This window comes from Rana temporaria, chromosome 2 (assembly GCF_905171775.1).
Source record: "Rana temporaria chromosome 2, aRanTem1.1, whole genome shotgun sequence".
Classification (NCBI taxonomy): domain Eukaryota; kingdom Metazoa; phylum Chordata; class Amphibia; order Anura; family Ranidae; genus Rana; species Rana temporaria.
In genome coordinates this window covers 413,591,487-413,615,556 of record NC_053490.1, presented here as the reverse complement: position 1 = coordinate 413,615,556, position 24,070 = coordinate 413,591,487, and the positions used below count along the sequence as shown (strand labels likewise).

The 24,070-nt window shown below is 44.1% G+C and overlaps 2 protein-coding genes and 1 pseudogene across 4 annotated transcripts in view; all 3 read right to left on the bottom strand.

Moving 5' to 3' along the window:
- The window catches only part of DHRSX (dehydrogenase/reductase X-linked), a 631,492-nt gene that overhangs the window by 427,530 nt on the left and 179,892 nt on the right, over positions 1–24,070 (bottom strand). Inside the window, exon 1 of one of the 2 annotated variants that reach the window (XM_040338180.1) lies at positions 17,858–17,962. The exons of the other annotated variant lie outside the window; for it this stretch is intronic. The gene's annotated coding sequence lies outside the window, so the exon portion shown is untranslated. Of the gene's footprint in view, positions 1–17,857; positions 17,963–24,070 lie in introns of those variants that run through there. 2 annotated transcript variants of the gene reach the window in all.
- Positions 864–18,318, bottom strand: ZBED1 (zinc finger BED-type containing 1). Of its 2 annotated transcripts, none has more exons than XM_040338178.1 (2): positions 18,038–18,318; positions 864–3,312 (listed from the first exon to the last, which is right to left on the bottom strand). In XM_040338178.1, exon 2 carries the CDS (start codon positions 3,254–3,256, stop codon positions 1,172–1,174), a length of 2,085 nt encoding a protein of 694 aa, XP_040194112.1. In that variant the 5' UTR covers positions 3,257–3,312; positions 18,038–18,318; the 3' UTR covers positions 864–1,171. The 2 variants fall into 2 exon arrangements, with proteins under 2 accessions (XP_040194112.1, XP_040194113.1); XM_040338179.1 differs by having other exon boundaries at positions 864–3,309.
- LOC120929921 lies at positions 12,769–12,872 on the bottom strand (annotated as a pseudogene).

Here is a 24,070-nt window from a genome sequence, read left to right as displayed (position 1 = left end):
TACAGTAGCTGGTGACTTTTACTTTTCTTCAGAGTGAAGAACTGCTTTAAAGTTACCATTATATAATATTATAACACCTGATTTTTTTACGCCATCCCAGTGTCCCATTGACAAAATTTATCTTCACTTTCCGTGCCACAGCCAAACAGGAAGTGAGAGGAAGTCCCTGGAAATTAAGGGGATTCCCTGGGGGCCCCAATGTCACCAGAACTAGTGTCCCAATTGGAAGATTTCCCCTCTATTACTTTTCTGGGGACAACCCCACATTTGGGATTTTCTTTTACTTTGACTTTCAAATGATAAAAGGAAACAGGACAAATAGAGAGGGTGAATCTCCCTTACAGGGGCACATACAGTAATAAAAACTGACAAGCGTTCTAATACCTCTCCACTCTATCCAAACAAACAAAACAAAAAACATATACATACACTGATTTACAGGTATGAGAACATTTCTAAATTGATGTTCCATCTCCTCAATACATACTCTTATTGCTTGGTAGCCTCTTGATTTAATTCCTGTTTTCTTGGTTTGTTAAAATATATCACAAGGGGAATGGCTACACTGAACGATATAATCTGTCCCTATTTTATCATCATATCTGTTTTTTCTAGTAGGACATGTCTATCCTTATATTCAATTACTTAGGCATCATTTCTCTTAGTGTGCTAAGGATAAATGTCTTTGCCTGTGACCCTCAACGTCCAATCCAATTCTCTCTTTGAAGTATGAAAGAATGAAAGTATGAAAAGTATGAAAGTATGAAGGGATTGTTGGTTTTTACAGCACAACTTTTCCATTCAACAACTTTGATAAACAAGGCATTTTTTTGATCAAAAGAAAAATACTTCATACTTAAAAATAAGGCATCTAAAAAGACCACATACTATTTAATGTGTTTTGCTGGACATCTAATAAAACAATTTACATTTACTGTAATAAATTATTCTAATTCTGTTATTATTTTAAATATAGTCTACACAGAATAAATATTAAATATGACATTAGAACAAAGCTTTGGTTGTAATTTTTAAACAATATACACATTTAAAATGGACTCATCACAGTAACTGATACATGTAAGCCTTTATAGATTTTACATACTAGTAGGCCCACATATTCTGGTAGTTGGTAAGATTCATAAAGGCAAATTCATCCAGTTGCAGGCATTTAAACAAACCCACTGTCCCTAACTGAAAATATACTACTGCCTACGCCAACTGATTCATTCAAATTAAAAAAATGTTCTTGTTGGAATCCCCAATCTCCTTCATAATCATCCTCGGGTTCTGCTTCTGAAAAATGTCTTGTGTTCTCATACAAAAACACTTGTTCGTCCACATGAGCAGGAGCTAATCTGTTCCTCTTAGCAATTACAACATTTGATGACGAACTAAAAAGACGCCCAGGGAATACTCTGGTGCCAGCAATAGACCAATATTTTTGGAGAACCTTTGGCAACAGAGGAAATAACTGCAAACGATCAGACCACCATTTCAGTGGATCTTCATTCAATCCAAGTACTTTTTGGGATTTAAAATTGCTCAGTTCCTCAACCACTTGAGCATGGCACTCTTCTTGGTCTTCAGAAGCACCAGACTGGCAGAAGATTTCAGCCAGCATGTTGTTGATATTACTGGATGGAAGAGTGGTAGAGGACATCAACATTTTTTTTACTGGTGGTTCTTGTGGAATTGTATACACTTTTTCCTCAGTTCTTAAGTGCTCTTTATTTCTGTCCAGCAAACTTTTTGCTTCTTCGATAACACGATTTTCGACCTGAGAACGTTCAAATGCAGACAGGAATGGAAGCCTTTTGTACCTCGGATCCAAAAAGGTTGCAACGTTTAAAAACATATCTATTTCAGGTGTCTGTTGATAAGTAGCCGACAAAGCTTTGGCAATGACTTCCTTGGCCATGCTTATTTCTTTTAGGTCAGTCTCCTTGATGTTTAATGATGTGTTAAGGAGCATATGTAAAAGAGGCTTTACCATACTTATAGTGGGATATTTTGACACTGACAGCATTTCTGTGACTTGTTTAAAAGGTTGCAGCAAGTCCACCAGACTTTCAATGGTATTCCATTCGCTTGCCTCAAGCATGAGATGATGATTATTACTGTCCTCTACCAAAACTCCAGCTAGCATGAACTGCTGTTCCTTAAGGCACTGCAGCATTGCAAGTGTGCTACCCCACCATGAAACTTTATCGCTTATAAGCATGCAACTAAGAGTGTTTTGCTGTTTTTGTTTCTCACAAAGCATGTACCGTGCAACAAAAGACTGCTGAAAATATTCCACCAACTTCCTACACCTTGAAAGAAGTCCTGCCAGTTTTGGGAGCTGAAAAGCTTGCTGTATTCCCATGTCAAATGTTTGGCCTAAGCAAGGCATTTCTATAGGTATATCCAGGAGGGAACATGCTTTAATAATGTATTTTCTGTAATCTGTGGTAGCACCAAAAACTTTGTTACTTATTCCCCATTCAATAAAAGTTTCATACAGAACTCGTGTGATTGATTCTGCCTTGTTTTCCTCAGGTACTTCAAATGTCTTTAAACACCGGGAGCTCAAAGACAAACAACTAGAAAGATCAGGAGTCAGGAAGTGAATGAAAAGGGTCACATATGACCTATTCTGATAATCATTTCTCCACATATCAGTAGAAATACCACACCACAAAACATCAACCAGTTCTTTCAACAAAACATCCCTAACTGTGTGATATTTTTCAGGCAAAACCCTGCTGCTTATATATTTTCTGCTCGGTATGTCAAACCTTGGATCCAGACATTTCAGTAGGGATTTGAAAGTAGGTTCATCCAATATGGAAGCTGGGAACATACCTTCACAAATCATGTTTACTACAGCAGATGACACTTCAATTTGCTTCTTCCCATCAAAACTATGAGGGTTCTTTATTATTAATGACTCCTGAACAACTTGTTGGGATGATTCAGGTTTTAACTTAGAAAAAGCAGTAGCAAATGCTTCCCGCATTTGTTCAGTGTTACTTTTTACAAACTCACAGAACTCATCTGGATGGTTTTTCTCAAGATGGTAAGAAAGGTTGGAAGTATTTCCAGAATAGGCAATCTGAGCCATACATATACGACAGTAGATCTTCTTCCACTGCAGAATGCATCCTTCAGCATTTGTATCAAATCCAAAGTACTTCCATACTTTACTCTTTGCCCTAGGGTGGGCAACCAGCTTTAGATCTGGCTGAAAGACTTCATTGCTTTTAGCTTCCATAGTCTCCCTAGTGTTCCTCTTCTTCAGTTATGCCTTCAGTCATTAATATGGATCTGCTAAAAGGCAGGAAGATATAGATAAATGAGGATGCTTAAGTATGGCCACAAGTTTAGTGACATTTTGTTAAAGTATGTTTAAAATACAATATTAAATGTAATGGTTAGATTAATATTGATTCATAATGCAGCAACTCCAGAAGATCTATTTTATACCCCAATATACTTGATTTGGGTGAATGTGTTATGGAAAGAGTTTAACAGGCCAGTGATTTGAGCCTCTTTATAAGATCTGACACTGCTCATCAGCTCAGATTTTAAATTCTGTATTTGGGTAGAGCTGTCTTTATGTATTTAACTGCAAAGGAATATTATAAGGACCATTTAGTTTGCCGTTTAGACAGTCAAATGTTGGTTGACAGATAATAGTCATGTATGGCAGTATTGTAGATATTTAACACTCTTAGCAATCTCTCAAGAACCTACCATTGTTTTGTTGTATGTAAATTTGCAAATGATCCCAGGAAACATCCCTGTGTCGATATTATGAAAGGCTGTCTTATAGCTAACCAGTTTATATCTGTATGCAAATAATGAAAATAATTACTTATAGCAGGGTTTGACAAATTTGCTTGGAATCTAGGAGCCAGCTAAGAAAGTAAGACCCCTTTCACATTGAGGCGTTTTTCATGCGGTACAGCGCTAAATATAGCGCTGCTATACCGCATGAAAAAATCATGCCCTGCAGGCTTCAATGTGAAAGCCCGAAGGCTTTCACACTGAAGCAGTGCGGTAGCAGGACCGCTCCAAAAGTCCTGCTAGCCGCATCTTTGGAGCGGTATAGGAGCAGGGTGTTTACCGCTCCTATACCGCGCCTTCCCATTGAAATCAATCGGGCAGTATTAACCCTTTTTTGTCCGCTAGAAGAAGGAAAATCACCGCTCAAGGTGGGTCTGCTATAGGGTCATACACAGGTGTAGGATTCCAAGGGTGCTGGCAGTGCACTAGGCAAGCATTGGCGTAAAATGAAAGATGGATGGCCGCACTCCAAACCAAACCATGATTGGTAGAGCGAGAGCAATATTTCTAGCCCTAGACCTCCTCTTTAAACGGCGCTTATGGAGATTTTAAAGGGTAAAAGTTTGTCGCCATTTCACGAGCGGATGCAATTTTGAAGCGTGACATGTTGGGTATCAATTACTCGGTGTAACATTATCTTTCACAATATAGAAAAAAAAATTGGGCTAACTTTAATGTTGTCTTATTTTTTAATTTAAAAAAGTGTATTTTTTCCCCCAAAAAAAGTGCACTTGTAAGACCGCTGCACAAATACGGTGTGACAGAAAGTATTGCAACAACCGCCATTTTATTCTCTAGGGTGTTAGAATAAAAAATATATATAATGTTTGGGGGTTTTAATTAGAGGGAAGGAGATGGCAGTGAAAAGCACATTAGAACTGCTGTTTTACGTGTAATGCCAACGGCCACCACAAGATGGTGCCAGGCCACAGAAGGAAGCTTAGGCCTGCAGAAGGCCGCAAAGCCACTGGATCCTGTGTCTTCGCGCGATCGCGGCGGGCCCCGGCCGGTAATTGAGGCTGCGGCCTTCTGCAGGTCTAAGCTTCCTCGGGCGCCAGGTAACAATTTCTTGTCTCAATTGCGACCGGGTGCCGGATTTTGTCGAGCCCTGACTTATAGTCAGGTAAATGAGCATACTGCTAAAGCTGCTAAGAGGACATACAAGGCTCAAAGTACTATACTATTACAGTTGTTACTTGCTATAGCGAATTGTATTTCCGCTCCACCCCACTGTGCATTGCAGCTGGCATCTTTCCTCTCCCCAGCTGCACTGTGGAACAAAGCAAACTGAACCGGCACTTCCTCCTCCTGTGCACAGGGGTCAAAGGAGGAGGAGGGAAGGAGGCACCTGTACCTCAAGCGCGCAGAGGTTTGTCATCTATGTAATCTAAAAGTGAGTATTGGAGGGGGGATGAAGAAGTGGGTGAGTGAGGGGGGACAGGCAAAAAGTTTACTTTGAGTGATTTGGGTAAGAGAATATCCATCCATACCATTCTGGCTCCATTCATCCCCCCGATCCAATCCCAGTTCCATCCATGCCCCCATACCATACCATACCAGCTCCATACACCCCACCTCAATCCCATCCCTGCTCCATACACCCCCCCCATCCAATCCCAGCTCCATCCATCCCCCATACCATTCTGGCTCCATCCATCCCCCCGATCCAATCCCAGTTCCATACATGCCACCATACCAGCTCCAAACACCACCTCAATCCCATCCCTGCTCCATACACCCCCCCCCCCCCCATCCAATCCCAGCTCCATCTATCCCCCATAACATTCCGGCTCCATCCTTTCCCCCGATCCAATCCCAGTTCCATACATGCCCCCATACCATACCAGCTCCATACACCCCACCTCAATCCCATCCCTGCTCCATCCACCCCCCGATCCAATCCCAGCTCCATCCATCCACCATACCATTCCGGCTCCATCCCCCCCGATCCAATCCCAGTTCCATCCATGCCCCCATACTAGGGTTGTTCCGATACCGATACTACACATTTTTAAAAAAGTAACGGTATTCGGTATCGGCGAGTACATGAAAAAAAGTATCGGTACTTGTACTCGGTCCTAAAAAAGTGATCTTTGAAGAAAAAAGATCTTTGAAGAAAACCTGTACTGAGTGAAATATGGAGGCTGCCATTAGGCCCCTTTCACACTGGGGCGGGAGCCGCGGTGGCGGTATAGCGCCGCTAAAAATAGCGGCGCTTAACCGCGGGAATTGGCGGCTAGCTGTGAGGTATTAACTCCCGCTAGAGGCCGATAAAGGGTTAATACCGCCCGCAATGCGCCTCTGCAGAGGCGCATTGTGGGCGGTATTGCCGTGGTTTCCCATTGTTTTAAATGGGAAGGAGCGGTGAAGGAGCGGTATACACGCCGCTCCTCTCACCGCTCCAAAGATGCTGCTGGCAGGAGATTTTTTTTCTCCTGCCAGCGCATCGCCTCAGTGTGAAAGCCCTCGGGCTTTCACATTGAGTATGCAGTGCAAAACTCCTCAGTGTGAAAGGGGTCTAACTGACCAATTTAGTGCTTTTACTAAATTACCTGTGGACATAGTTGTGCCTGCCAATCTACAAGTCATAATGACTACCCCCGGGCACTCTCGGGTAGAGGGGGCTATGCAGGAAAGGGTGAGAATTCCTTCAGGAAAGCTGTACTAAATGAATAAGGAGGTTGTCATTGCTGAGATTCCTCCTGAAAATGCTAGCAGTGTCTACCAACCTACTATTAGGGTGCATTCCCTGCAGTGGGAGGCTGCCACCTCCCACAGCTAATCACAGCCGTTTGTACGTAATCATTAGTGCAGCAATCACATGCATGTAATCTGGCTGGTTCTTCCATGCAATTGGCATCGGGTGCATTTGCAGGCGTGAATTCCCCCCTAAGTGCTAGTTCACACTATTGCAGTGCGGGAAACCGCGTGTGATTCGGACAGAAATCGAACAGCATTCCTGCCAACGCATAAGAGAAAAAAAGAAACGGCTGCATAGCCAGAGATTCCAATTGCCTTTTATTATTCACAGTGATGACACCAAAGACACCAACACGAAGTCACGTAGACGCGTTTCACACATACATCTTGTGCTTAATCATTACTGATGTAATGATTAAGCACAAGATGTATGTGTGAAACGCGTCTACGTGACTTTGTGTTGGTGTATTCACTGTGAACAATAAAAGGCAATCAGAATCTCTGGATGTGCAGCCGTTTCGCTTCTTCTCTTACAAGTTTCCCAAGGAGGCGGGCCGGGGCTGGCACTCTATGAGACATTTCATTTCAGGTTTTCATCATACACCTGGAGCAGCGGTTCTTTTTCCTTCTATTCCTGCCAACTCACATGTGATTCTTTGCTGTGTGATTTGAGCCGTTCATTTTGTAAATGCAACTTTTTTTTGTTGCACTGGAGTCATTGTGAATCCCGCACCGCATAACTGTGAACCGAGACTAATACCGCGTACACATGATCTGTCCATTCGATGAGAACGGACCGATGGACCGTTTATCGGTTAACCGATGAAGCTGACTGATCCGTCGCGCCTACACACCATCGGTTAAAAAAACGATCGTGTCAGAACGTGGTGACGTAAAACACAACGACGTTCTGAAAAAAACGAAGTTCAATGCTTCCAAGCATGCGTGGATTTTTTTCCCCATCGGTTAGGAATCCATCGGTTAAATTTAAAACAAGTTGGCTTTTTTTTTAACCGATGGTTAAATAACCGATGGCGCCCACACACGATCGGTTTTGACCGATGAAAACGGTCCATCAGACCATTCTCATCGGTTGAACCGATCGTGTGTACGCGGCATAAGCCGGACATAGATGGATCGAGACGAGTCTTGGCCAGTTCAGTAGCAACCAGCTGAGATTCAATCCATCTATCGGGCATGCTGGCTAACTGGAGTTGATCCATCAACCAACTTCAGTACAACTAGCCTGTGATGGACCACCTGGCACCCCACCTCCGCCAAAATACAGCTTCCTCCACCCTAAAACCAGGAACCAGGTATTATAGCTGAGAATTACACCCAAGAACTAGAAGACACTAGTTCAGGTGCAAGCTGGAACTTTTTATTGTAAGATTACACAGAATTTATAGCACACAAAATCAGATAAAAGCTTTATCACAATATCCTAAAGAATGCAAACTTTAATATCATCAGTACATCTAACACTACATCCAATGAACAACCAGCAGCGAACAGTGATCTAATCAAACAGCAATCCAATCAACAGCTAACTAATTAACCAGTAAGCTAATTAACAGCTAGGCCCCCAGACGAGCATTGATTAGTTAGATAGTGCCCACCCCAGACAGTCAGGCAACAGATCTCATTAACCAACTTTCCTTTCACTTTAATCTTCTCACTGAGTTTATAGAGACCATCATGGGTTCCTTGATTGTTAAACATGGTAATAACATGTCCTCCTGCATTATATAACAGGACAGCTTCCTGGATGCTTGTAGCTCCCTCAAATGCCAGGGCACATAGTCAGTAGTCAAGAGGCTACCCTACAGTCCCCTCCAAAAGCCCCTGTCCTAGTTTGGTCTATCACAATGCTACCCTGTAGTCCCCCTCCAAAAGCCCCTGTCCCAGTTGGGTCTGTCACACATCCTGTCAGATGTTTGCCAGCCAGGAAGGCTCCCTGCTCGCAGAATACAAGAGTGCTGCAGGGAGGGTCTGCCCCATCAGCCCTGACTCTGCTGATGTGGAAATCAAGCCATTTTCTTTCCATACACCCATAGTGGAAGGAAATAAAATTGCATCACTTATGGCTTGCCTTAGGCTGAAGGCTAAGAAAGCATGCCACCTTGCAATCAGTATGGCACCCAGCAACTAGGAGAGTACAATGGCAGCAAAGATATTTGTGCAGTACAGGTTTGCTTTAATAAAAACTGCAACAACTGGGTTCCACATGTTATTCTGACATGTTTTAGGGCACTTTCAGACGTGCGGACTGTATGTCCGCATTTTCATCCATCCGTTGCGGATGAAAACGGGACATACATTGGTCCCTATGTGATTGCGGGTGTCAGCGGATGACCATCCTCTGACACCCGTAATCGTCCGCCTTCGCAAAGATCCTATTTTTCGGACGGAAGAAAATCCTATTTTTCTTCCGTCTGCCGGATCGGATGAACACGGACATACGGTCCGTGTTCATCCGATCACCCATAGGGGAGAGCGGAGGAAAGACAGGGCGATCCCTGCACAGTGTGCGGGGACCGCCCTGTCAGCTGCCAGCTCAGCTGGGACTTTACGGAGGATCCCCGCTGAGCTTTTGCGGACACGAAGCGGATCATTACTGATCCGCTCGTGTGAAAGAGCCCTTACACTCTACAGAAGTGAATGATAAAAACTATCATAAAGTAATTAAGTTATCTCTGTCAGCAAAGCTCAGGTCATAGTGAGAACACCAGTACTGTGTCTGCCAACAGTGGTCCAAATTACAGGTGAAATCTCAGTAAGTCACTGTAATTAAAGTACATCACTAAGTGCATGGAGGACAACTTGTCACCACAAACATCTCTACACAATCCAGTATCACTGTCCCCAATGTGCCTGTGTGAGGCATGTTTTATGTCATGATATATGGCTGTATTTCAAACCGGGAAAAAATAAACCGATGTGAAAAACCCCTATATATATGTATGAGAACAATCTAATGCCTCATACACGCGACCGGTTTTCCCAACGGGAAAACTGCGAGGAGAGCTTTTGGCCAGGAATCCCCGCAGGACAAATAAAGAGAACCAGCTCTTTTTGCCGTTGGGAAAACCGGCGGACTTTTGCCTGGCGGTTTTTGGCAGTTTTCCTATGGGAAAAACTGCGATGGATCATACACGTGAGCGGGATTCCCGACCAAAGCTCATCGCAGTTTTCCTGTCAGGAAAATCGGCCGTGTGTAGGGGGAAAGACTGCCCGAGCAGGTTCTCGGCTTTACCCTCGGGATTTCCGACAGAAACTTTTCCCGTCGGAAATCCCACACGTGTGTACGGGGGATAAGATCTACAAAGCTAGGTTATGCTCCGAGTTGCATTCCTTCGTTCCCTGCACTTACCTATTGGCCTATTTGGTCACCCACAGCATTAAGCTGACAATGGGAAGGGGTGACTGGAGGCCCATGACCACACAAGCTCTGAAAAAAGCTCTTGCAACAGAATATCACTGTTTTTGTGGCTCCCAGGGCACTGGAAATATCTAAGGATATAAACCGATGCCTGAAAATTCCTATTCTATGGACCAGGAGCTACTTTCACAGGTTATATGTTATAGGTTTGTCAAATAAATAAATAAAATAAGGAGGATTAACAACAAAGGGAAATACATAATTTTCTAAAGTAAATGTCAGCACATTTTTCCTGCCCTAGGTTGCATTCACACATGATTGCAGGCAGAATCGCTGCGATTCCACCCATTGATTTCAAATGGTTGAAAAATGCAGGACGCATTTGCAATGCCATTACTTCTAATGATAACCCAATCACACTGTGATTTTGCTGTGATTGTCGCGCTGCAAATGTGTGATGCTTGTTCCAAAAAGAAACATGAGCTTCTTTTGGGTGACAGCGTTGCACATTGCGATTTGCCGCAATTGACTGTGAGACAATCGCAGCAATTGCATCCCACGTTTTGCCATCATTTAAAAACGCAGGGTGGAATAGGACAGATTCCGCCCACAATCGTGTGTGAATGCAGCCTTAGGTTTCATTCGCAATTGAGCGACTCCAAATGCATGAAATTTCCATTGCAATTTTACATTGCCATTTTGAAGCAACTTTGGATGGGTGCGACTTGAATGTGACTTTGGCTTTTAACTTTGACTGTCGCATTGATAACAATAAGAATAAGGGTGTAAATACTGAAGTGAGGAGATACAAAGAACAAGGAGTAACACTGCTTGCACGGAAGAGAACAAAGGTGGATTTGTACGGATAAACAGCACAACACCATCATGCAAAATATTAATTAATTGTTGTGTGACATCTTTTTTTTGGCACATAAATTGCTAAATATGTATGTGTTCTGCCCCCCTTCATGTAATTTCTCTGCGTTTTATTGAACTGCATCAGGTTATTATTGTTTTGTAGTATGCTGACACCTATTGGCAGCTTTGGGTCACTACAGCTGGTTTACTATGTAAGTTTTGTATCTTCCTCTGTCCTCCCCACCTGTTTGGTGATATTTTGTTCAGTTCTAGCTATACCCTCCTCATTTCTCCCATGTTCCCTCAGTCACTGTTGGTATTTTGCAGACAGAGCTCAGGAAAGTCATTATCTTCTATTGCCGCGTACACACGATCGTTTTTCGGCATGAAAAAAAAAACCGTTGTTTTTCAGCATGTCCAAAAAAACAAAGTTTTTCCAACTTCATCAATAAAAACGATGTTGCCCACACACCATCGTTTTTTTTAAAAATGATGAACAAAGCGCGGTGATGTACAACACGTACGACGGCACTCTAAAGGGGAAGTTCTATTCGTCTTTGGGCTGCTTTTAGCCGATTGCTTGTTAGTAAACGACCATTTGCGCTTTTTTGTTTGTTACAGCGTGATGAATGTGCTTACTCCATTATGAATGGTAGTTTTACCAGAACGAGCGCTCCCGTCTCATAACTTGCTTCTGAGCATGCGCGGGTTTAAAACGTCGTTTTAGCCCACACACGATCATTTTTTACAACCCGAAAAACGAAAAATTTTCAGAAGCCGAAAAACGATGTGAAGCCCACACACGATCATTTTAAATTAAGTTTTTAAAAACGTTGGGTTTTTTTCATGCCGAAAAAAGATCATGTGTACGCGACATTACACTTCAAATGTTTCAACTTCTGTGCCTTATTGAAGAGTTAAGCTGCCTGTGGATAGTGCCAAGTCAGATGATCATACTGTCCAAACAGACTGGGCTGAATGCATAATGTGTGAAGCCTGCAGTGTCCCAGGGAATGATCTCTGCATAAACTGTAGAGAATACTCCATGAAAGTGAGGCCAGTGACAAGACAGATCATTTTCTATACTGTTCATGAGAGTTAAAGTATTTTCTTTTTTTTGAAAAGCCTATGGCGTGTGAACACACCCAAAAAACTGAGGTACTGTGGTCCGAGCAACCGAAGCCGACACGGACCCAACTTTCTTTGGAGGGACTGCCAAAACAGAACCCTCCCAGTACTAGGTGGGGCTCCCCTGAAGGGAGACCCCATTGAGAGCAGGCGAACTAAGCCAGAAGGTCATGTCCACCCACTCCCAAGACGTTCAGGGCTGGCCTACTGATCACACAGTGAGACAAAACGTGCACAAACAAAAAAAGACAAAAACGTGACAAAACATAGGCAATAAATTAAATAAAGTGGGGGATAGGGATAGTGAAGAGGAGAGTGAAAGAAGTGGTCATTGTGTTCAACAATGACCAGGCCCTCTGGCCAGGAATAAAAAATTCCTCCAGTCCTAGCCAAAAGGCCCGGCCCAGGAGGCAAGTGCTAAAAAAAGCGTGTAGCTGGTGCAGTGATCGTGGTATCCTTAAATCAAAGTGTCCCTCACACACAGTGATTCTAAGATACCCCTGGACTGCCACTCCAGGGGCACATGCACCATAGGCTTTTCGTTCCATATCCAACCCCCAGACCGGCCAGTGCCGCTCAGGTAGCAGCCTCCACCAATACTAGCCCTTCCAGACCCTCCGTCAACCCGGCGGATTTGCATGGTCCTACCCCATCTTATCCCAGGGCATTACCAGCTCCTCCAACCGGATCGCTGACAGAGATAGCACTTACACCAGAAAGCCAGACTAGAACTCGGCAAAAAGACCAGACCAGTGCAGCACCCATCCTCACCAGGATGGCTCAGACTAGACCATGGGCCGGCCCCCAGTATCTGTCGGGCAGCACGGCGTAGTCACTGCTGAAACCATCCTACCAGGTGCAATGACGTCATTGGATTGCATCCACCCTCTCAATGGAGGTGCTTCAGCGCTCCTCTGACAACTGATAAGAACAGATACTACACTTGATCTTAGCCAAAAGGCCGAGAAGCCATGAGAGTTAAAGTATAACTAAAGGCAAATCTTTCATGTCGTTTTGGATGGAGTGGAGAAAGATTAGACCACCTGTCCGGTTTTTATTGCTGTCTGTGCCCCTATTAGGGAGATTCACCCTCTCCATTTGTCCTGTTTACACTCATCATTGAAAGTGAAACTAAAAGAAAATCACAAATTGTGGGTTGTCCCCAGAAAAGTAACAGAGGAAGAATCTTCAAATGGCAACATTAGTTCTGGTGACCTGGGGGCACCCAAGGAATACCCTTCATTTGCAGGGATTTCCTCTCACTTCCTGTTATGGCTTTGAGAAAGTGTAGGGAAATCTCCCCAGTGGGACGCATATGGCAAAACTATTTAAAAAAATCTGACAGGGGTTATAACCCTCCCTTGCTCTATCCAAAATGAAAAAAAAAAAAAACGTTGTCCATAGTTCTACTTTAATAAACTTTTTGTAGTCTTTATTGTTGGTAACATTAAAGCAATTCTTCACTCTGTTAGAAACGAATGGGCTGCTGTGCTTGTATTTCTGAAAAAATAAAACCCTTTTCAATAACGCAGCTGCAGGGAAACCACATGGTCTTTCTGACCATGCGATTTGCATGTAGTTCCTGCCCCTGCAAACGCGCCTCAGGGTAAGATGTGTAAAGGTGGCATTCAAAATGAATGGCAGCCCCGCATGTCTCCTAAGAGCAGTGTGATTTGGCTGCGGTTGCAAACTAGAAAGCCACAAACATAGGTGTGAACCTAGCGTAAATGGGACATTCCGCTTTATGTCCTCCTCTCCCATCCTCTTACCACCTTGGGCATTTTTGGGGGAGGATGGGTACCTGCTCCCACTTCTGGCCGGATCTTGGATCTCCTAGGTGATTCCACTGGAAGTTCTGACTTCCCCCCATCCCCTTAGGACACATCACAGGTCCCATAAGGCTGCGTGACCATTCGCACAGCGCAGTGGGAAGCTGGCTGTGAAGTGGCAAGAGTCACAACCGGTGACGCGACAGACGAGAAACTGGCTTGGGTAAGGGCAGCGCTGGATCCTTGGACAGGTGTCATTTTATTAACCACTTCCCGCTGACTGCCTCCTGACCCTTTAAGTTCTAAATGCCAGAAGCCAGACATTGCGGTCATGTGACCGATGTGGTTAGCTATCACATGATCGCAAAGCTCCCGATCGCAAATAGGCATCAGGAGCTTTCTGGTTCCCGGCGGGCCCTGCGCTGGAAGAGAGCCGGGCACGCAATCTCACCACAGAATTGTTTACATTTGGGCTGCATATATGTACGGCCGGCAGGAACTCATTACGGAATTTGTAGCTGCTGAGTTCTAATTTTTTGAAAACAGGCAAAAGATCCTCTTTAACCACTTCCGGACCCCCCGCCGCCATTATACGTCGCCACTTTGACATTGAATACCGTTGTTATGGTAGCAGATAACTGCCATAGCCCTATTATTAAAAAAAAATCTGCGGGCGGTCCACTTTTAAATAAAAGTGGTCTTCGTGGCCGATTTGCCGTGAGAACACTTTTATCTGCGACGGAGAGTTGCCCATCCCCCTCCCGCCATGTCCCGGTCATCTCCACCACTTCTCGTAGCAGTCGGTAGTGGCGGAGACGATCCGGTCCTTTCTCCTCTGAGGCTGGAAGTTGAGTGAGGGAATGATGGCCCCCACTCAACTCCATAACATTGAATGACGGAAGCGACGTCAAAATGTCACTGCCGTCCAATGGTCTTAAAGTGGAATTTTTTTTTATTTGAATTTTTTTTATAAAAAAATGTTTTTTTTTTTTATTTATTGCATTTAAAGAGGAGGTTCCATTAAAAAAAATAAATTAAAAGTCAGCAGCTAACACTGGAGCTGCTGACTTTTAATAAGGACACTTACCTGTCCTAGCCGCCAGCGATGTCAGCCCCCGCCGAGGCCGATCCTCGATCCTGGCAGCTCCAAGCGCCAGGATCGTACGGCATCACTGCCCGTTTCCTACTGCGCATGCGCGAGCAGCGCGGCTCTTTGTGAATGGGCCGGCTGCTTTCTGGGACACACACAGTTCCCAGAATGCAGCGCGCCCCATTCACAAGAAGACGCCCAGTGTAGGAGGAGAAGAGAATCCACCGCGGACGATGAAGAGGCAGATTCGGCACTTCCGCATAGCAACAGCTATTTAGGGTGAGTAAAAATTTTTTTTTTTTTTTTTTTTTAGGTTTTTGGTGAAATATTTTTTTTTTGGTGGAACCTCCACTTTAAGTGTAAATGTGAGATTGGAGGTCTTTTTGAACCCCAGATCTCACATTAAAGGGGTCCTGTCATATATATTTTTTTTTCTATTACAAGGGACATTTACATTCTCTGCAATAGGAATAAAGTCATCCCAATTATTTTTTTTTTTAAAGGGACAATGTAAAAATAAAACATAAAAAGTTAAAAAACATAAAAAGTTAAGTTAAAAAGCCACTTACGAATACATACGATCATTAGAGTGAGAGAAATAATTCTAGCACTAGACCTCCTCTGTAACTCTAAACTGGTAACCAAAGTTTGTCGCCATTTGGCGCAATTTTGAAGCATATTGGGTATCAATTTACTCTGCGCAACATCATCTTTCCCAATATAGACGTTACTGGTGTCTTATTTTTTTATATAAAAAAACAAAATGTTCCCAAAAAATTGCGTTTGTAAGACCGCTGCGCAAATACAAAGACAATGTATTGCATATATATGCAAAAAAAAAAATGATATATATATATATATATATATATATATATATATATATATATATATATATATATATATATTATGTTTGGGGCTTCTAAGTAGTTTTCTAGCAAAAAATAATGATTTTAACTTGTAAGCACCAAGTGTAAAAAATAGGCCCGGTCCTAACCGCTTTATATTGCGGCAGGTTGGCTCAGCTGGGCGAACCATCGTAGCTGTATGCCGGTCGCTTTAAGGGGGTGCCGATGCTCGTGACCGGCCGTTGTGATGACCGCCGGCAACGAGTGATCTCTGGGCACAAGAGGCAGAACAGTGATGTGTTCTGTGAGCTGAGGAAATGCAGATCGTGAGTTCCTAATAGCTAGAAACCACGATCTGTAATTTCCCTGAGTCCCATCCCCCTTCAGTCAGAACACACATTAGGGAACACAATTAACCCCTTGATCGCCCCCTAGTGTTAACCCCTTCCCTGCCAGTGAAATTTTTACAGAAATCGGTGCATTTTTATACCACTGATTGCTGTATGAATGCCAATGGTCCTAAAAATATGTCAAAAGTGTTCGATGTGTCCGCTATAATGTCGCAGTCCGGATAAAAATCGCAGATTGCAGCCATTACTAGTAAAACAATAATAATAATAATAAAAATGCTATAAATCTATCCCCTATTTTGTAGACGCTATAACGTTTGTGCAAACCAATCAATATACGCATATTGCATTTTTTTTTACCAAGAATATGTAGAAGAATACATAACGGCTTAAACTGAGGAAAAAAATAGTTAAAAAAATTGGATATTTATTATAGCAAAAAGTACAAAATAATTTTTTTTTTCAAAATTGTCACTCTTCTTTTGTTTATAGCGTAAAAAAATAAAAACCGCAGAGGTGATCAAATACCACCTAAAGAAAGCTCTATTAGTGAGGAAAAAAGGACGTAAATGTTGTTTGGGAGCCACGTAGCACGACCGCGCAATTGTCAGTTAAGGCAACGCAGTGCCGAATTGCAAAAAATGGCCCGGTCATTGGGCAGCCAATTCTTTTCCGGGGTAAAAAGTCAGCAACTACAGAAAAGTGTAACTGCTGACTTTTAATAATCAGACACTCACCTGTCCCACGGTCCAGCAATGCGGGCACAAGAAGCCCCCACTCCTCTCCTCTTCCACTCCGCGGCTCCAGCATTCTAACTGTGAGCTTTACATCCAAGCGCTGCACACGCGGGAGCCACGCACTGTGAATGGCCGGGCAACCTTCTGGGACCTGTGACACTTACCAGAAGATTGCAGGGAGGAAGGGGTTGGAGGTGATCTTCTATCTGGCACCGTGGAGCCGGGGGAGGAAGTGGGAGATGGGTGCTTGTAAAAACAGGGTACCTGCTCCCCCCCCCAAAAAAAAAAATATTACCAATAGCCAAAAAGGGGGTCACCCGCACCACAGAAAGCAGAAGTTCCACTTTTTCACCTTAATTGGTTAATGGCCCCCTTGCACATTAGGGCTCTTTCACACGGGGCGGATCGGTAATGATCCGCCTCCGTGTGTTCGTAAGCTCAGCGGGGATCGCTCCGTATATCCCCGCTGAGCCGGCGGCTGACAGGGCGGTCCCCGCACACTGTGCAGGGACCGCCCTGTCTTTTCTCCGCTCTCCTCTATGGGGGATCGGATGGACACGGACCGTGTGTCCGTGTTCATTCGATCCGATCACGGAAGAAAAAATAAGGTTTTCTTCCGTCCGCAAAATCGGATGTTTGCGGAGGCGGGTGATTACAGGTGTCAGCAGATGTTTATCCGCTGACACCCGCAATCACATAGGGACCAATGTATGTCCCTTTTTCATCTGAAAACAGATGGATGAAAAAGCGGACATACGGTCCGCACATGTGAAAGGGGCCTTAGTAAAATGTAGTGCATTTCTCCACATGTCAATAAAGTGAGTGATTGTGAACGCACTTGTGACGCTCAGAGATGGGAACCTAGTGCTACTGAGGGCCATGTTTTGGTGACAGTGACCTGGAAGAAGAGTACATTTGGGGGACTCATGTCCTCCTCCACCCCTCCTGGTCGTTGATCTGAGGCTCAGCCATGACTGAAGGGTCTGTCCTGTCACAAGTCAGTCATGACAGTTCTCTATAAGCACAGCTGTGGAAGTGAAGTCTCGTGTACGGAGCGCCGTGGGCACGCACTGTGAGGGAAGCTCGTCCCCGCTAGCGCTCAGCAGAACATGTACCGGGATAAGCGGGCTCCCGTCCTATCACCTCATCCTCGTAGATCGTACAAACCTGATCCCCGGATCTCCCCTCACACCGCAACACCCCGATCACTCAGACATCGCGATAGGACAATTGAAACGCCACGCAGGCGACAATGTCGTCACGACATGCGCGATAGGCGACACCTGCTGAGACTGAGAGGCCGTTCCTATTAGAGAAGCGATAAATAATTAAAGGCACTTGTCTGACCTGGCAAGGCGAAGGCTCGGCACAGCAGCTGTTGTAGGATGACTTTCACTGCGATATAATAATTTCTAAGGACGGGGAGCAGAGAGCTGAGGAGAGCCATGGCGGCCATGTCATAGGAGGGAGGACGGGGATGGCGGGAACTCCCACATATAGCCGGAACACCGGCCGCCCTGTCCTGACTATTGCGATGGAGTCTCTTCTCTTCCCTCATAGATGGTGGATAGTTGTGCTGTGTCAGTGTGCTTCTTCCTATAGTGAGGGGAAGTCACAAATCTCTTTTTTTTCTTCTATCCTAGGGTATCGTTCACACAGTGATTTAGAGAATGGCAAGACTTTGCAATGCTTTTACTTCCTCTCAACAACTGCCCGCCTTTAGGCCCCATTCACACGATTAGGAATTGTGGCAAAACGTGCGTTTGGGAGTCATTATACTGAATGGCGCTTCAAACGTGATGTGATTTTTGCCAGGGCCAGGAACGAGGCAAAATGCATGTGTAAAAACGTGTCTGGCTGAAAAACATTTGGTTCTTGAGCTTCTTAGCCACGACATAGCACAGCTCATTTAACCACTTAAGCCCCGGACCATTTTGCAGCTAAATGCCCAGGCCAGGTTTTCCGATTCGGCACTGCGTCGCTTTAACAGACAATTGCGCGCTCGTGCGACGTGGCTCCCAAACAAAATTGGCGTCCTTTTTTTCCCACAAATAGAGCTTTCTTTTGGTGGTATTTGATCACCACTGCGGTTTTTATTTTTTGCACTATAAACAAAAATAGAGCGACAATTTTGAAAAAAAATCAATATTTTTAACTTTTTGCTATAATAAATATCCCCCAAAAACATATATAAATTTTTTTTCCTCAGTTTAGACCGATATGTATTCTTCTACCTATTTTTGGTAAAAAAAATCGCAATAAGCGTTTATCGATTGGTTTGCGCAAAATGTATAGCGTTTACAAAATAGGGGATAGTTTTATTGCATTTTTATTAATCTTTTTTTTTTTAGTACTATTGGCGGCGATCAGCGATTTTTTTCGTGACTGCGACTTTATGACGGACAATTTTGACACATTTTTGGGACCATTGTCATTTTCACAGCAAAAAATGCATTTAAATTGCATTCTTTATTGTGAAAATGACAGTTGCAGTTTGGGAGTTAACCACAGGGGGCGCTGTAGGGGTTAGTGTTCACTTAGTGTGTGTTTACAACAGTAGGGGGGTGTGGCTGTAGGACTGACGTCATCGATCGAGTCTCCCTTATAAAAGGGATCACTCGATCGATACGCCGCCACAGTGAAGCACGGGGGAAGCCGTGTTTACATACGGCTCTCCCCGTGCTTCAGCCTTGGGGAGCGATCGCGACGGAGCGGCTATAAACGAATAGCCGCGCTGTCGTCCCGGATCGCTCCCCGAGGGAACCCGCACGCGGACCCCCCACCCACTAGAAGGCAAGGACGTATATATACGCCCATCTGCCTGTCCGTGCCATTCTGCGGACGTAAATAGTCGTGCGGCGGGCGTTAAGGGGTTAAGCAAATGGAATTTTGTGGCAATTGTGCAAACAAAATCATAAGTGTGAATGCAAGTTTTTAATACATGAAAAGGGGCTTCGTTTCAGCGGCCACGGGTTTACATACACTGCGATGCTTTGCATAGCGTCCGCTGCAGGAGTTGCTTTCATAAGGTGTAGTGCCCGTCGAATGTGACCCATTCAAGTAAATGGAGCCTCTCTGCAAGCACTCTTAGTGTGGGGTTTAAAGGGGTTGTAAAGGTAAAAGTTTTTTCACCTTAATGCATTTAGGTGAAAAAACTTCAGACTATACCGGCCCCCCATTATACTTACCTGACCACTCGAAAGTCCTGCGCTTGGCCCCGACATCCTCTTTGCCGCTCAGCCTGGCCGTTGATTGGCTAGAGCGGATGAATTGAAAGCAGCGCAGCCATTGGCTGGTGCTGCTGTCAATCACATCCAATGATGCAGCGTGCCGATGGGCAGGACTGAGTGATACAGCTTGCTGTATCACGGGAGTGCGCCCGCAGGGACTCCACACAATGTGAGGGAGCTTGCATGAATGTGTGGAGTTCTTGCGGGGAGGACCAGAGACAGCTGCAGAGGGACCCCAGAAGACGTGGATCCGGGCCCCTCTGTGCACTCTGCACAGTGGAGGTAAGTATAACATATTTGTTATTTAAAAAAAAAATCTTTACAACACCTTTAAGGGCTACATTCAGATCACTCTTAAAATAGAAGTATGGGTTAGGTTTTTTTTCCCTCCATCATACTTACCTAGGTGGGTGCAGCCTCTGTCGGATGCTGCATCGGTTTTCAGTGCAGAGGCATCGGGGGACAGAGTGATTGAACGTCACTGATGGCTCGGTTCTCACAGCTCTCCGAGCAGAGAGCTGCTGACTCTCAATCAGCAGCTCTCCGCTCTGCTCCTCCACACTCATTGGAGCGCTGAGCTGTGGAGGGGTGGGGAGCAGCCGTTTCAGGCTCTTAGCGGGTCGCTGAGACGGGTGTCAATCCAGGCACCTGGGGGATCCTGACTTCCATTGTAGTGATGACGCGGTGCCTGGACTGATTAAAGGGACGTCAGAAAATGGGTCACAGGAGTGGGGAAACCTAGCCAAACGAGCTTAGGCTGGACTTCTCCTTTAATGCTAGATTCATACTTACATTGCCTTTCGAAAGTATTCGGCCCCCTTAAACTTTGCGACCTTTTGCCACATTTCAGGCTTCAAACATAAAGATATAAAGCTGTAATTTTTTTTGAAGAATCAACAAGTGGGACACAATCATGAAGTGGAACGAAATTTATTGGATATTTCAAACTTTTTTAACAAATAAAAAACAGAAAAATTGGGCGTGCAAAATTATTCAGTCCCTTTACTTTCAGTTCAGCAAACTCTCCAGAAGTTCAGTGAGGATCTCTGAATGATCCAATGTTGACGTAAATGACTAATAATGATAAATAGAATCCACCTGTGTAATCAAGTCTCCGTATAAATGCACCTGCACTGTGATAGTCTCAGAGGTCCATTTAAAGAGCAGAGAACATCATGAAGAACAAGGAACACACCAGGCAGGTCTGAGATACTGTTGTGGAGAAGTTTAAAGCCGGATTTGGATACAAAAATATTTCCCAAGCTTTAAACATCCCAAGGAGCACTGTGCAAGTGATAATATTGAAATAGAAGGAGTATCAGACCACTGCAAATCTACGAAGTCCTGGCCGTCTCTCTAAACTTTCAGCTCATACATGGAGAAGACTGATCAGAGATGCAGCCAAGAGGCCCATGATCACTCTGGATGAACTGCAGAGATCTACAGCTGAGGTAGGAGACTCTGTCCATAGGACAACAATCAGTCGTATACTGCACAAATCTGGCCTTTATGGAAGAGTGGCAAGAAGAAAGCCATTTCTTAAAGATATCCATAAAAAGTGTTGTTTAAAGTTTGCCACAAGCCACCTGGGAGACACACCAAACATGTGGAAGAAGGTGCTCTGGTCAGATGAAACCAAAATCAAACTTTTTGGCAACAATGCAAAACTTTATGTTTGGCGTAAAAGCAACACAGCTCATCACCCTGAACACACCATCCCAACTGTGAAACATGGTGGTGGCAGCATCATGGTTTGGGCCTGCTTTTCTTCAGCAGGGACAGGGAAGTTGGTTAAAATTGATGGGAAGATGGATGGAGCCAAATACAGGACCATTCTGGAAGAAAACCTGATGGAGTCTGCAAAAGACCTAAGACTGGGACGGAGATTTGTCTTCCAACAAGACAATGATCCAAAACATAAAGCAAAATCTACAATGGAATGGTTCACAAATAGACATATCCAGGTGTTAGAATGGCCAAGTCAAAGTCCAGACCTGAATCCAATCGAGAATCTGTGGAAAGAACTGAAAACTGCTGTTCACAAACGCTCTCCATCCAACCTCACTGAGCTCGAGCGGTTTTGCAAGGAGTAATGGGCAAAAATTTCAGTCTCTCAATGTGCAAAACGGATAGAGACATACCCCAAGCGACTTACAGCTGTAATCGCAGCAAAAGGTGGCGCTACAAAGTATTAACTTAAGGGGGCTGAATAATTTTGCACCCCCAATTTTTCAGTTTTTTATTTGTTAAAAAAGTTTGAAATATCTAATAAATGTCGTTCCACTTCATGATTGTGTCCCACTTGTTGTTGATTCTTCAAAATAAATTACAGTTTTATATCTTTATGTTTGAAGCCTAAAATGTGGCAAAAAGGTCGCAAAGTTCAAGGGGGCCGAATACTTTCGCAAGGCACTGTATGTGTTTTTTACTGGTTTTTTTTTTTCAGGGGAAAAAGCTAAAAAAAATTGCCCTTAAATTTTATACAAGCCAGTGGGTGAATAAAGCCTGCCTTTTAGTTACACAAAGCCCCATTTTTTGTTGTTGTACCTTTACAACCTTTCAGCTGCCAGAGTCCTAGCATCGAATTATGGTACATCATTGGTTGATAAGGAGGATGTTGGGTGCATGCACAGCATCATTTGCACCTCTCCATTAGCACTGGGGTCATATTAAAGCGGAGTTCCACCCTAAAAAAAATCTTTCCAGCAAAAGAAAAATGAAAAACAAAATGTTTTACTTACCCTAAATAGCTGTTAAAAAGGGGAACCCTACACCACATTGGTGGCTCTTCACATATGAGCTAAACCGCAGGAGGGAACCCGACACCACTTAGTGGATTACTTACCTGTCTATAACATATTGAATCATAGTTGAGTACCAGGACAGCGGCGCCAATTTCCCTTAATAGCAATATTTTCAATCACTGACACCCGTTTGGGGACGTTTACAGGGAGGCAGCAGCGTTCAATCCTTAGTCCTAGTGCGGATATATTACTTTATTGCTTTCCTAAATAGCTGTTGCTATGCGGAAGTGCCGAATCTGCCTCTTCATCCACCGCGGTCGATTCTCTTCCTCCTCCTACACTCTGTTTCTTCTTGTGAATGAGGCGCACTGCATTCTGGGAACTGAGATTATGGGCTTTTTTCTGAACGGAAGAAATTTGCGTTCAAAGTGACTTTTTTGGCAGGAAAAACCCAGATCGCCAGCGTTTTTTAGCGTTTTTTATCCATTGAAAAAAAGCAAATAAACTCTACACTGAAAAACGCTATTGCAAAAATGCTAAAAAACATTGAAAGGCTCCCTGCAAAGCTACTAGCTTTTTTATAGCTTTTTTTAGCGTCCAGTGTCCATAGAGCCTAATGCTTTGTCCAATCTTCCTACGTGCTGTGGTAGGTTAGACATTTTTTTTTCAGTCAATATACCCTTTACAATTCTGCAAGGCACACCATTCCATAATGCAGCAAAATCAACACACATAGGACACCCAACATTAGACATGATTTATTATTCCAAAGTGAGTAGTATTCCAATTTTTCTGTTCTCCCTCACTCAGTTAAAGCGGAGCTCCGGTCAAAAAAAAAAAAAAGATTAAAAGTCAGCAGCTGCTAACACTGTAGCTGCTGACTTTTAATAAGGACACTTACCCGTCCTAGTCGCCAGCGATGTCGGCCCCCGCCGAGGCCGATCCTTGATCCTGGCAGCTCCAGGCGCAGCCATCCATAGTAAGGGAAACATGCAGTGAAGCCGTTGCGGCTTCACTGCCTGTTTCCTACTGCGCATGCGCGAGCAGCGCGGCGCTTTGTGAATGGGCCGACTGCTTTCTGGGATACACACAGTTCCCAGAATGCAGTGCGCCCCATTCACAAGAAGAAACAGTGTAGGAGGAGGAAGAGAATCGACCGCGGTGGATGAAGAGGCAGATTCGGCACTTCCGCATAGCAACAGCTATTTAGGGTAAGTAAAAATTTTTTTTTTTTTTCATTTTTCTTTTTCTTTTTTTTTTGCTGGAAAGATTTTTTTCATGGTGGAACTCCCCTTTAATATGACCCCAGTGCTAATGGAGAGGTGCAAATGATGCTGTGCATGCACCCAACATCCTCCTTATCAACCAATGATGTACCATAATTCGATGCTAGGACTCTGGCAGCT

Coding starts and splice junctions, on each gene's coding strand:
- ZBED1 (XM_040338178.1), bottom strand. CDS start 3,256: ATGGAAGCTAAAAGCAATGAAGTCTTTCAGCCAGATCTAAAGCTGGTT.